We start from the raw sequence: 14,783 nt of genomic DNA, 5'->3' as shown, positions 1-14,783 counted from the left end.
TGCATAGAACATGTTGTTTCTTACTATTCATATTCATAAAAACTTTTTATACGAGCACGCCTAAATCATCGGACGAACGGAAAAGTCCTTTCAGAAAGGTGAAGCGTTTGTCCCTTGAAAATAAATTGCTATTATTATTTCCACATGCATAGCACGTGGACCTAGCAATTCACGCTCAATGGCGGCTAGGACTAAATGGAATATGCGTCGCAAAGGATAATACCGGGCAGGAAATATCCCTTTCAAAACGCCACGCCGTACCCCCGCAATCTAATACCACGTATCCCGCGATATATTTCGTGATCCACGAACTCTGTGAACGCGTAAAAGCGGTCGCAATTTGCCTTTGAAAGGCTCGCTGGGGCGTACAAAATTTCTTCTTTGTCGAAACCAGAGATTCTCAGGACCTTCGACCTTTCCGAAAAATGGAATAATCCATAAGGATATCATAAAGCAGTTACAACTGCAAAAGCTTTGTTTTATGGTAGGTTATACTCTAAGTCATTAGCTTCAGTAAGCAATATAAATCTGTAAAGATAAAAGTTCGATCTTGTGTAAAATATCCTATTTCCGCCTTTGCACTTGTAAAGCTCCTTGAACGTGCAATTAGAATCTTGCCGAAGAACAAGAAAATAGTAGTGGATAAGCGTAGGTAGTAAAGCAAAATAAAAATTAGAAATATACTCGCGTGACGAGGGCTCAACGATCTTGAACCAGAGGATTCGTAAAAGCGTACGCGCGAGTTTTTGAGTGTATTTAAGGACACGGCGAGCACGCGGTAACGCCCGCAACATGCGGCAAATGGCGCGGCAAATGTCTCACAGGCTCGAAATCTACCGCTAAATTTACGCGAAGCAGGAGAGGAGGTCCATACGAAGATCCACGCGAAGAGAACGAAGTAAGAACAGCTCCTGCACTTCTTGATGAAGAAAAGAGCAAATCATATTGAAGCACGAAGCGCGGAGAATGTTTTTGCGTGGCTATTTTCCCGTGTAAGTCTAAAGTAAAGCGAATCTTAATGATCGTACGCGACTGCACAAGTAATCTCGAAGATCTGAATGTTGAACTTCGAAACATAAAGAAATTGGCAAAATGAAAAAAAGAAGAAGAAAAAAAAAGAGAATTAGATATGAGAGACATGTAATGATTATGATCATTATTATAAATATAATAATTTAAAGCTCCTGAATATAAGTATAATAATTTAAAGCTTCATCAGAAGCAAAGAAAACACAATGAAAATTATTGCACAATACATTAAAATAGAAATATTTTTTAATAAAATAATATTTGCATTTGATAGAGTACATTCGTAAAATATACTAAAATATGTATACTGAATTCTCTTTTTGTTTCAAAATAAAATCATATTTATCTTGATTCGACAGCTGTCATGTAGCTTGTTTCTTTTTTTAGTTAGACATAATTTAATTTCAAATATATTTGTTAACTACCGAAACACAAAAGGAATTTTCGGTATACATTTTACAAATAATACTATTCTATTCAATTGCAAATATTATTTTGTTAAAAAAATATGTTTTAATGTGATTTGCCAGAATTTTCTTTATGTATTTTTCTCGTTTCACACGTCACAATCCAAGATGGCTGCAGTGAGTAGAAGCTTTAATAATATAGGACCACAAAGAAAATTTTTTGAGAGCCAACTCAAAATAGATGTTTCTTATAGATTTCGAGTCGCTGAATCCCAATTCGTAAACCGTTTTGCTCTATCATGTCAGTTTTTCAGATAATCAAGAAAAATGATGGAAAAATCTATGAAAATTAAAACATTTGAGGAAAGAGCAAAAGTAAATTTAACATTAAAATACAGTCACAGAATTGATTTAAATATATTTTAGTAAATTTGACAAGTATAAGAAACAAAAAAATTTTGATTTATTAATAATGTTAGATATTATAGCCAAACATGTATAGAAAACAAATCGGTGTAAAACATATTATGTAACAAATAACCGATCTGCGTGAGCTATGAAAAATTTTTTCATCTCCAGAAATAATTATATCGTTGTTACTTTTGGAAGGTATATTAGTCACAGAGTTGAGCACAAAGTACATCAGTACGAATTTACGCGACTTGTATATAGACTATAATGTCTATAAACAGCGAAGCAAAATTTTTGCTTCTTAAACTTTATTAAACTTGCTAAAATATATTTAAATCGATTCTGTAAGTAACCGCATTTTAATGTTATTTACTTTTGTTGCAATTTCCTTAAATGTTTCAATTTTCACAGATTTTCCATCTTTTTTCTTGATTATATCTAAAAAAATAAACGTGATGGAACAAAACGGTTTACGAACTCGGATACAGTGATCCAAAATCTATAAAAAAAAATTTACTCTGATTTGAGCTTTTCTCCAAAAAATTTTTTTGTGCTCCTGTGTAACTAATTTTTCAAAAGAACAGATTAAATAAGTCTAGTTTTATATATATATATATATATATATATATATATATATATAATATATATATTATATATATTATAAATATAGCGAGTTTCGAAATTAAACCGCAGATTGATGATTTTGATTTCGTTATATTTACAGAATAAACGTACACTTTACGTTTATATGATGGAACACTTTAATACATAATTGGAGTACAATATTTAATCGCACGTTAAATTCCATGTATGTACGCTATATAAATATGGTTCGCTATTAACAGCGAAGTTACGGCGCTCACGTACATACACGCACACAGCGATGTTATTATCGGATGGCTTTTCGCGAAATCATCGTCGCAAATGCAAACGACCGCGGTGAGGCAGACTATAGAATTTGCGTGCGAAAGGATTGAAAAATTGTCAAATAAACGTTAAACGAAGTCGACAAGCGCGTCGTTAAAAATCATCACTGGCGCAATGCGGAAAACACGGAGTTCGTGCGTCGGCTTCCCCTCTCTCTCTCTCTCTCTCTTTCTCTCTCTCTCTCTCTCTCTCTCTTTCTCTTTCTCTTTCTCTTTCTCTTTCTCTCTCTTTCTCCTCTCTTTAAAAACGCAGTGTTAATACATTAATTTTGTTTTCTGAAAAGCTCTAGAAAAGCAATATATTACAGAATTCCATTATTTCAACTGCAGGGAACATAATGTTATACCAGTACCTTAGAAACGTGCATAAATAGAAATACATATTCCGAAGAAAAATTCTAATTAACAAATTAGTTGCACGTAATAAAAGATATATTGATATAAATTTTTCATTAACAGATCCTTTGATCAATTTGAAATCGATGTCCCTGCTATTATTGAAATTCCACAATGTACTATATTTATCTTTATCGAAAGGACATAACGTATGACATATTTTCTTTTTATTGGTCCTTTTATGCTTCCTTTTTATCACTTCTAATTTAATATGTGGACCACGTTGGCGTCGCTAATTATGAATCCCAAGCACATATTCGTATATAGCGATTGTAACGACAATTTCGTGACGATAATAATAATAATAGTAAAGCGATATAATATAAGAGATTACATAGTATTTCCTCTTAATTTTTTAATGCACTTAAAAAATTGTTATTGTAGAAAATATATTTTTTATTTAAAGTTAACGATATATATATAAGAACATTTCTTTACGTAAATTTTTTTTTCTTGATATTATGAATTTTTATAAGAATACATGACTTCTCTTGATGTATAATATTCGAAAAGATTGTATGATGCGGACTTTCGAAATTAAAAATTAAACACATCTATATAAGGAACTATATATATATATTGACTAATTAGAGTATAGCACTGTTAAAATTGCGCAAATAATATTGTAAAAAATTGTTTGAAATATTCAATTCTTACGTTTTGTGCGAGTGTAAAGGACTCCGCATAATAAAAGGAACAGAAAACAGAGAATAAAAATTTCAACTTATCAGAAATCATGTATTGTGGAATACACAGTTTCTAGGTTGAAATTTGTATTCTCTGTTCTCTGTTTCCTGTTCCTTTTATTGTGCGGAGCCCCTAAAGGTTCGTCCTTACTGAAATGGATCAGCGTACTGGCTTCTTCTTCTATTTAAAAAAAAAAAAAAAAGAAACTAGTATCGGCATGATTGACTTGAGTGAGAACGAGCCTTAAGGAAATGGAATTGTCTTATCGATCATGCATTACTGCCGTATAATTACGGTAAACCACAAACAAACGAATGTTCGCCATAAAAGCCAATTAATATCATAGTGCCACTTACAAACACATACCTTTCTCGAGCGATTGAAAGAAGCTTTATATCGGCACTGCCGACCATCATTCATACATGCCTGTGAGAAAAACGTATACGAACGCGGAGGAATTAGCAGCTCGATATCGAACATCTAATTGGCAGATGATTAGGAATAAACGAGTTGTGCGCCATGACGATTTTCTTCTCATATAAGAGAGAAAGAAAAAGAGAATACGCGTGTCCGTTTTACTATCCGCCTAGCAACCAACTGCTCGTCGAGCCTGTCCGATATCTCGAAAGGAATATAATCGGATGACGAGCACCGTTAGACAGACACAGTTGTATACACACATCAGGAAGTAAGCAATGCGACGGATATACGCGATCTTAATCCGGAAACGCGACGTTGTGATACGACCGCTGAAATGAAAGATGATTACGATCGCGAATCACTGCACTATTAACAGGATTTCCACAAAACTGGAAATCGAGGAAATCACGGAAATGTCAGGGAAATTGAAAACGAAATCAGAGAAAAGTAAGGGAATTTTGCAAAATTTTCTGGAAAATTAAAATTCTTGGTTTTAAAGAAATTTGACATACACAGTTTTGGAATACTATCAACTTAATAATTAAATGCAAATATTGCTATGTTAAATTGCTCTGCTGAATATTTAATCGTTTCCACAAATTAGGAAAATATAAAAAATTTCAAAGTATTATTGAAAACCAGGAAATTTTGTCTGTAAATCAAAGAAAAATTATGGAATTTTAGAATGAAGAATTTTTTACAACTCTGATTAAATTCATAATGTCGAATTTTTATAATTCGACATTATCAATTTTTCCTTGATTTATAGACAAAATTTCCTGGTTTTCAATAATATTTTGAAATTTTTTATATTTTCCTAATTTGTGGAAACGATTATATATATATATATGTCATTAATTTAATTAGAACAATTTAATTTAAAAAATATATTAAATTTGTTTCAAATGTAGTTTATTATTTATTAAATGCATACATTAATATACGTTAATATTTAAACTAATCAATTTGAAACTAACCACAGAAATGGATTGATTTTAACACACATGGAAATTGAAGATAACAAAATGTTATTTAACTCAAAGCATTGGATTATGTTTGTTCCTTTGATATCTAACAATGCAATACAATTACAAAATGCATTCTCAACCAAGCTTAGCATGCCATTTGTATCGTCGACGAACTATTGTATCCGATACATGATTAAATCTCGATATTTTCACAGAGATATAATAATTATTACAATATAATTATAACAATAAACACGTGTCTATCAGCTATAGTCGTACGCATTAATGCCGTTAGACTGATAACGCGTACCGAAGTATGAAGCCATATTTTGCGTATAGAAAGCTAAAAGGGGATTTTTTTTCATTATATGTCCCCACATATGTATGACTCATGTCTTTTTCTGTTACTAAGAATGATCACAGCAAAAAGCGTATATGGTTGCAAAATTTTAATTATAATTGCATAAAATAAACATCTTACCTTTTGCGAGGCGATTCAGGATGAGGTCCTTATGTTGTGCGGTATGAGGCTCAGGAAGCACCACGAGAAGGTAGCAGCCACTCAAGGGCGACGGTGGCGGATGTTGTTGCGGTTGCTGTTGCTGTTGAGCGGCCGCCTGCACGTAAAATCATTAGATTTATAAAGTACCGCAAATTCGCCTTCATTTTGATGCGAAATGCGGTCATTTCAAATTTATGCATTTGTATATATGTACTTTATTTAAGAAAATGAAGACGTCAAGTAAATAAATGTTTTTTAATTGTAATTAGTTTATTTATGACAAAAAAATATATGAATGCTTAATTTATGTATATTATTTAGTTTAATGCGGGTTTATTTGTTGTAGAACTTTAGTGCATGAAAGTACACGAAGGGAAACGTAAGTACAGTTTAAAAGATGAACCACCATGCATGAAATCGTGTACTATGTGCACTTCCGCCATATTGACGCAACATTTTAGAAATCATTTGCGATACTTTATAAATTCAATTACTTTACCTGCATCGGTACGGAGGTGCCAGTGATCGGCGTGCTTGGGGATGGAGACTGCTCGACGTTAGTCATTGTGGCGCTTTCTCCTTCTCCTCCTCCTCCACCCTCCCCGGTAGGCTCCGTGGTATTCATTGCTGTAACATCATACATCATGAGAGAGTCTTGAGAAATAATCTTTTTTTCTTTAGTAATTTTCTGCGTGCTATTTGTTAATCAATATATCTCTTAGGTAGTTATATCCATGATGTAAAAATGCCAAGTATTTCATTTCCGTGGATGCCAAGATTGCACAGTTGATGATCAATCAGAAATTAGCCAAAAATGTTATAAGCTAATATAAAAACGTTATTAGAAATTTATCCCAATAAAAAATTTATCCTAAAATTATATTCGACTGCCATTATGCGCAATGTTTTATCCTGATATATTTTTTTCATAAGTATGTCATATATCATCAACGATCAATGATTAATCTTAGAAACCCTGTAATTATAACAAGGAATCTGGCAGAGCCAATAATTTATCTTACAATTAGAGATCCTTTAATCAGAGTCTAATTATAACAAGATCTGGCGCCATTTCTCGTTAAAATCGTGCGAGTGAGAGAAGATATGTTATATCTCACTCTGCAGCAGTGCGAGAGAAAAAAAGATATATGCTATCTTAAAAAATGTCAAATCAATAAGTTATTATGTTATGTCCAAACTTTGATTTTGGATATCTCTATAATTGATCTTAAAAGAATTTATTTTTGAATCAATTTGAACATCCAGATATGGTAATTTTGATTGAACCGGTGAACACGCAATAAGAGAAATAATAGTTATAGATAATCTGGTTATCGACTGTCTGCTGATCGCTTGATAGGTGAGAAGTTATTTCACCATTAGATTGTAGCTACTTTCTCATTTAAATCTAATCGGCCTTTTAAGCGCCGCCACTTAATCTTCTTTTCACGACGGCTATTCAATCATTGACGCGATATACTCAGCTTTTAAATCTTAAGCCAAGATCATAATACTAAGAGTAAACGAAAAGAAAATTACGTTATCATGGTGAGTCTTGCGCGAAAGAAAATATAAAATAAAAAATGACTCTAATATCTTCGTGAGATTTAAATTTTCATATCCCGTTAGGGCAAAGCTCCGGCTTAACGTTATCATGGCTACCACTATTCTTTATTAGTGTAGATATTACACTACACGCTACACGCATGCTGCTAATTGCAATTAACATATCCAATGCGGTCAGTCGAGACGAAGAACGAAAGCTCCAGCCAGTCGATTCGTGTTCCACTATTGCTCTGATTAAATTTACTTTTGTCGCGCCATCGTACTGTCCGTCTAACAAATGGCTCCGTACGCTCATATGGATGCTCCATCTGCACTGCGTACGAAAGATGAGAGATGAAATGGAGTCGGAGCCGAAATAGAAGTGGCAAGGGTCGAGGAGAAACTTAATGCCAAGAGGGTTGACGGTACACAAAGTGCCGTTCTGCCTCCTGCCTCGCTCCTCTTCCTTATGTCGAAATGCGGCCGTAATTCCTCCTCCATACAAACTGCTAGTCTCGATATTACCCTTTAATGCTCGCTTTATGATCGACGAACATATGCACTGGGGAAACTTTATGATGGATGGTCAAATCGTTGAAAATTCTCGGCAAACTTCTCCAGTCGTGGTAACACAATACAGAATTCAATAACGATTCTATTCGTTTTCATAAACCTGCGACTACAAATTTGAGAAGGAGGACCGATTCCACTTCAGTTCCAAGAAACCTGTACGATGTTTATTGTTAATACAAACTTTTGAATAATTCCCAAGAATAGCTCTTGGAGTTTATTTCTCAATGAAATTCAAGTATTCGTAAGTCTATTCTTCTAACATCTACAACAATTCTCATAGCAATATATGTCGTATCTGGATTCAAAAATATGTATATATACGTACAAGAATTCAAATGGAAATCAAATATTACTAGCCGGTCGCCAAATCGAAGATCTCAAGGCAAAGGCTGCACACGGGCGGCCCTGCGCACTTTTCTGCAGTTAAGCCGAACGTCGATGAGATTCCCGTCGAAACCCTACGAGAGGCCGAGCTTTTTCCGTAGAAAGGGAAATCAGTTTTCCAGGAAGGGGGAGTCTGGGAAGCCTCATGTATTCACTGTGGAATTTGCAGGTCCGCGGAATTTCCAATATTTTACGATCGCGGGTAGAGGATCGTTGGGAAACGATCCAACGAGGAGATTGCTGCCTCCTCGACGAGTCGGCGCCGTGGTCGTACCGCACGCACGCACGTCGACGAAGCCGGTATTGCGCAGGAATTACACGAGCCCTCCGTATAACGTTATTACATCCTAACGGGCTTAATGCGCAGGACGGGCACAATGCCGGGTGCTCCGCATAGTCCTTAGATCATTGATCCAAATTCGACTGAAGTCAAGACGAGGGGAACAACCGAAAGTCTTACGTGGCCGAATCACGATCGATCCATGCGAAATGTACTGTGGTCATGAGGGGATGATGCCGGTACCTTCTGTTAGACATCAGGATAGATAGCACTGTCGATATGATTTTTCTGTTCGTTTGCTTTTAACCAAAAGATCGAGAAGATATCGAGTTACGAGTTATTCCCATACCAGAAGTAATGAAGATGACCGGCGAACGAGAATTGATTGCATCCCGGTGAAACTTTCGGGACGAAACCACCCCACCACGTACCGTACACTGCAGTGCAACCCCTTAGTAACAGATCACCCCCTCTCGCGAGACACCCAGCGATAGCAGTGACGGCGGTAGTGGCGGCGGGCGGTGTGCCGACCGATAAAATCCATACGTCATATGGCAGGCGAGGAAATCGTCAGCAGAAATTTCGTCAGGATTGCATACGCCTCAACCGTCCGTCTGTCCGTCCGTCCGTCCGTCGTTGCTATCGTGACCCGGTTAAATGGTAGGTCGCCGACACGGCGGCGAATAGCGGATTTCGATCGGTTCGAGTCTATCGAGCCCTCGGCCTTTCTATATAGTAGTACTCACCTGGTTACTCGTTACACTCCCCCAGCAGTATTCCTGTGTACCACGAGCCGGGGTAGCCTCGAACGAACCGAATTCCAAGTTCCGGAAATATCCTGGAGGGCTGTTACCACTGCGGTAATAATAGGCGAACGATGACGTCGTGACTAACGGGATGTCCCTCGATGGAAAGGGATGTCGCGCCTTGGAGACTGTCCGTCTCCAAGTTGTCAATCCCTTCGTCTGCTTTCTCGAGGCCCAATGGGAGATGGAGCGGGGCACACCTCTCTCGCTCCTTTCGCGCACCGCGAAAAGTACTGTACCAGATGCAGAGATCGGAACGATTGAGAATGGAGATTAAAGCGAGAGGGGAGGGGGGGGGGGGGAAGCAACGTAGAGAAAAGTAGTAGGCAAAGAAAGAAGGTAGGAAAGAAATAGGAAAGATAAGAGGGAACAGAAGGTAAAACAGAAAAAAAGAGAGCGATGAGGAATGATAGAACTCGTGTGAAGCACAATGACGTACGTTTGACGTTATACGTGTCTCTATGTATCGAGGCGAGTACAGCGGTGCTACAACACCGGGCGTCCCGAAGACGACGGGGGTTGCGAGCGGACGGGCGAGAGACCGAACGAGAGAGAGGAGGGTATCCGAGAGATAGAGAACTACACGGAGACCGGCGTAGAGAAGATCGACGGATGGCCTCCGGCGGCGAACGACGTTTCGTTGTTCAATACGGAAGCCTCTCCGTCGAGTGCACGTCGGAAAACGTATACGGACGCGAAATCCTCCTCTCCTCGACGGGCCCTGTCCCCTGCTGTCGACGGCGGCGAGAGCGAGGGCGACGGCGACGACGAAGGCGACGGCGACGGCGACGAATCTCACAGTGCTCGTTGCGGCCTCTCGATTATCAAAGCTCGGCAGCAACACTCGCGTTGCGGGCTGCCGGCTCTCTGACGGGAGAACTCGCGGCGCTGCGGCCCCCTGCGTCGGCGGCGGCGGTGACGGCGGCGTTGGCGGTGGAAAACCCTCTCACCCCCCTGTCGCGACGCACCTACCGACATCCCCACTAGTCGTGCGGCGCGATTGGTCGTCCGCGCAGCCGGGCCTACTATCGCCGCCGTCGTCGCGCCGGTCTATACACCGTCAGGGACGATCACCACGTATAGAACGCTTCTGGGTATATCGTACGTGACTGGAGTTTGTCTGGGTGTCGCGTGAACCGAGTGGCAAGGGCTGTTGCGGGGAGACCTGGGAGGAAAGGCGACTATCAGACTAGCCGGTAGGAACCGGTGAAATGACGACTAGACATAACGGAAGTGACGTAATGACCGTCAGATCAAAGAATTCCCGAAGCGATCGTAAGGTCTGGGCTTTCTCTCCTTCGATGGTGGTCGTCGCCAAGATATAAGAGCAGAGATAATGAGGATCAGGACTTACGTGCGCTTTGTACACACGCGCACGGAATCGGTAGACTCGCGCGTTGGGGATGACGGTGAAGATCAATCGACAAACGGGCGTGCCCGGGATTGTAATATTCGCGGATATTGTAACGCCTTGGAAGTTGGCTTAACGTAATGGTAATGGAGTCAGGAACGTGTGATAGATAGAGGCAATTAGCGGTCTTCGTTTTGGTTCCATTCTCATGATTAGAATGCGGCCGAAGATTATCCCGCGATTATCCCCCACAGATTTCGTGGGAGGTTCGGACAAACTGAATTACCTACTGTGTCTAATAGCGGATATTTATATTCTTAAATGCGATTCTGTTAGTCGATAACTTGCAAATTGACTGAAATGATCTTGTTAAATGGTCAAACTGAGTGACCTTGCTGGATTGTGAAAGACGGCATCCAACAGAACAAATGCAATTATGACAAGTGGAGACCGGGTGATGCATTACTCCAATAGATTACTGGACAAAAATAGGTTTTTGCCTTTGGCCATTTTATTTCCGTAAAACTAATTCATCAATCAACTTGGCATCCTTTACAAGCTGTACAACAAGAGGAACATGAAGTACGACTAAATGCAACATATAATAGCGAAAAATATAAATATCTATTTTAAAAGATAAAATATAAGCTGAATGATTTGTTCTTAAAATCTCATTGTTTACTTTTGTTACTTTATGCGGTTATCGAGGAATATTATTTTATCACAGATAAATAATTATACATATCTAATATAAATAACTCATATGATAAATCGATATGTTTATCATTATTTTTAAATGACAATTTTGGCTAATGTTTTTTTCTAATATTTATCGCAACATCAATGATTCAAGACATCAACAATTTTATGAGACACTTATGATTATGTAACTAACTTATCTTTGTTCATTCGCTGATTAGGAGTCACGAATTTTATCGTTCTGAAAGAAATATCTCTCTCCGCATGGATGACAAGCCCACGTAGTCATTTGGGCTTAATGAACATCCTCGAGCTCAATACACTTTCATACATTAACACATCATATAGATGGATTAATAGATAAAACGTTTATTGTGTCGTTCTAAGGCGAGCTCTCTAAGAACACATAAATAATCATAATACAAAGAACAAAGAAAATAATTTATAGAAAGAAGTAATGTACAGACGAAGAAAATAATGTAAAAGCAAAAGAAAGAAAATACACAACAAAGAAAATGAAATATAAAAAAATAATTTAAAAAATAGAGAGGAACTAAATAAAATATAAAAAACGATAAAAAAGTAAACAAAGAAAAATTCATATGTTTATATACTTTTAAATATATAAAAAATAATAACAGACAACTAAGTTGAAAAGAATAAAAATAAAACTAATAAGTGTCATATCGTATTTTATTGAAACAAAATAAGTTAGAATTTATTTGGCTTTATATATTTAAAAAAAATCGCTTTTCTCTCTCTCTCCCTCTCTCCCTCTCTCTTTCTTCCTCACAATCAGACAGAAATGTAGAAAGTCGATATTCTTTGTGTTATGTGCCGGGTGACAAGATGGTGACTGTCGAAAATATGGGAAAAGTATAGGATATTGGCGGAAGAGGTGAGTTTGGGGTTGCCATTCTTGTATCTGAAGAATTTCCTTCCGACTTGATTCCGTACGACAGCTAGAATAATAGTATCTGGAAAGTACTGCTGTAGGGGCGAAACTTCGAAAAGCGGATTCCGCTTTTCACGAGCGAGACTCGCATCGCCCTAAAGTCGGATAGGAACTCCTGCAAAAAAGAAAAGTATCGCTTCTCAAACTTTCCTTCGTTTCTCTCGCGTTACAATATTAAATTTAAAAATTATTGCCTTCACGTTCACATCTCATTCGCACCTTTCCTGATCTCCTTTCATCTAACGAGTGCCGCGTGTCCCGAATTCTAGATTTTACTTCGTTTCTCGATAAATACCATTCAGGTAATACGCCTAAGTGTGTCAATATAAGTCGAAACGGGTCGACGTAGATGAACGATGAGTTAAAACCGACTCGTAACATACGATAATTAATTACACGTTCGCGTTAGTTGACTAATGGAAGATTTCGCGGTACACCGAGTTCGCTAAATGGCAAATATTGAAGGTGCAACATCGACAGATTCATGATTCTACGTGACGATATCGATTTTGGAAGAACGCAGGAACAAGTTCTCGTCCGATACAAGTTTAATACCCCGGCCCTAATGGCGCACGAACATTGTTTATGCGAACAGCTCGATGATCATGGGTGCGCAGAAACGATGGTAGTTAAATATCAAGGGACAATTCGATAACGGTACAAGAACGTGAGATATAAGTCTGTTATAAGAAGCGATTTATCGCAGTCATGCTCATTTGTCGCATTGCAGTGAGGAAACGTACATTGTGCAATTCTTCGACTCTCGCACTAAAGGCGTCCTGACGGAATCTCTTAATGAACAAGCACGCACGTCAACTTCAACGCTTTGAAAAGCGCCCAACTATGTGATAAAACAAAAACATCACCTCGTTATTATTCGTAAAAATATAATACCGCAATGTTGCCCGTAATAACACGTTAGCAACTAAATAATTTTACATGCTGAGAGTATTTTTCTCTTCCTCTCTATTTAATTTATTTTAAAGATCTCGTTAGTTAATTCAAGTTCTTCTTTCTCAAATAGTTGCTAACATTATTAACTGTTTCCTCTCGACGTTTTCATAGTATATATTCTCAATTTTATGCAATTTTCGTAAAAGGATTTCTTTTGTTTGATCTCTACGCTCGCAAGAGCAAGATAAATTACTAGCTAAAAATTTTTTTCGACGTGACGTGCGAGTAAAACTGAATGTCTAAGTCCTCACAGGATCAGTCCTCTTTCGAGTAATTTTGCAGGGACGTAAACGTGACTATGAGACCAATGCATCTATTCATTCAGGTACGTTCATTATACTTTGCAACGCAACCGAAACATCGTCTTTCGCACGGTTCGTCAAAGATATTCTAACGTAATATCCGAAGATGAAGCTACTGTGTATAATTGACTGTAATAGCTCTTCAATCATCTGTTATATTCTTCCTCAATGTGATTCTCGCGTACGAAATGTAACCGCAATGACGTTTGATTTAAAGTTGCAGGGTATCGTGACTGCGTGAGATTACATAATCACGGAAATGAAAAATGAGAGATTCAAAATACAAATAAAGTAACATATACTAGAGCGATTAAAAAATATATGTAAAGGCTAATAGTCTATTTTTATTTTAAAATCATCTTAAGTAATGTCTTAAAATGCTAATTTGATTCTCTGATTGATATTCATGATATGATGTAGATGACATGTTAAGATTATACTTAAGACAGTCTTAAATGTAAGAATCGACTACGAATATGACCGATATTTTCACTAAAAAAAAAAAGGACGTTATTAAAGAACAAAAGTCGAATGGAAAATTTATGCACTAAAAGATACAGAGACAATCCGTATCTTCCGATACGCCCGCGCTTATTGGAAAACTCGTTTGCGCTGCCTCTTACTTATAACGCAAAGACAAAGTTAAATTTACGCTTTTCGAGAATGGTTGTTCTTAAAATCGTCCATTAAACTTCTCTTTAGCATTTAAGTTTCAAGTGATGTGCGCGATGCTCGTAGCTGCTTGAGTACGTGTCTCGCTTTTAAAGGGGATTGATACATTTTTTATCAAGTCGTATACGATCGGTAGCGAGCTTTTACTCTGTGCTATAGATAGAGAACTACGGCAGATATGCTTTTAATCTTTTTCTCAGAAATATGATTTGGTAAGTTGTGCATTATATGCGCGAGATCGAGAATGTGAATTAGATTAAGAACGCGAACGAGCTCTCAAGTTAGTTTTCAAATTTGGAGATGCACTAAGCGTAATTATACTTTAATAAGACCCCTTTCAAGGGATGATATATTTACGTAATCTATGCACACGCATTGCGGAAGTTTCCTAGCTCTTCGAAGTTTGTCGAGGTGAAATTGAAGACAAAGTCGAGACTCTTGAAAGGAGAATCTGCAACACGGTATCTGTTTATTATTTTATTATAGTTTTACAATATAATTTATTCATTGACATAA

The 14,783-nt window shown here is 37.5% G+C and overlaps 2 protein-coding genes across 7 annotated transcripts in view; one reads left to right on the top strand and one right to left on the bottom strand.

The window, feature by feature from the left end:
- Positions 1-10,132, bottom strand: part of LOC105154735 (uncharacterized) — a 61,595-nt gene extending 51,463 nt beyond the window's left edge. The window contains exons 1-4 of one of the 3 annotated variants that reach the window (XM_087410744.1): positions 9,774-10,132; positions 9,275-9,567; positions 6,246-6,373; positions 5,726-5,861 (exon numbers count right to left, since the gene is read on the bottom strand). In XM_087410744.1, coding sequence (XP_087266870.1) covers positions 5,726-5,861; positions 6,246-6,371 — 262 coding nt within the window. In that variant the 5' untranslated portion in view covers positions 6,372-6,373; positions 9,275-9,567; positions 9,774-10,132. Of the gene's footprint in view, positions 1-5,725; positions 5,862-6,245; positions 6,374-8,189; positions 8,556-8,877; positions 9,022-9,274; positions 9,568-9,773 lie in introns of those variants that run through there. The other 2 variants (XM_087410750.1, XM_087410761.1) reach the window with 2 other exon arrangements.
- LOC105154729 (atrial natriuretic peptide receptor 1) overlaps positions 1-14,783 on the top strand; it is a 90,301-nt gene that overhangs the window by 20,820 nt on the left and 54,698 nt on the right. The gene's annotated exons all lie outside the window — the stretch shown is intronic.

The sequence above is a fragment of the Acromyrmex echinatior genome, chromosome 1 (genome assembly GCF_024713525.1).
Source record: "Acromyrmex echinatior isolate Ae372 chromosome 1, ASM2471352v2, whole genome shotgun sequence".
In the NCBI taxonomy this organism is placed as follows: Eukaryota; Metazoa; Arthropoda; class Insecta; order Hymenoptera; family Formicidae; genus Acromyrmex; species Acromyrmex echinatior.
The sequence above is the reverse complement of the archived record's forward strand: the minus strand, read 5'-3'. Positions and strand labels throughout refer to the sequence as shown.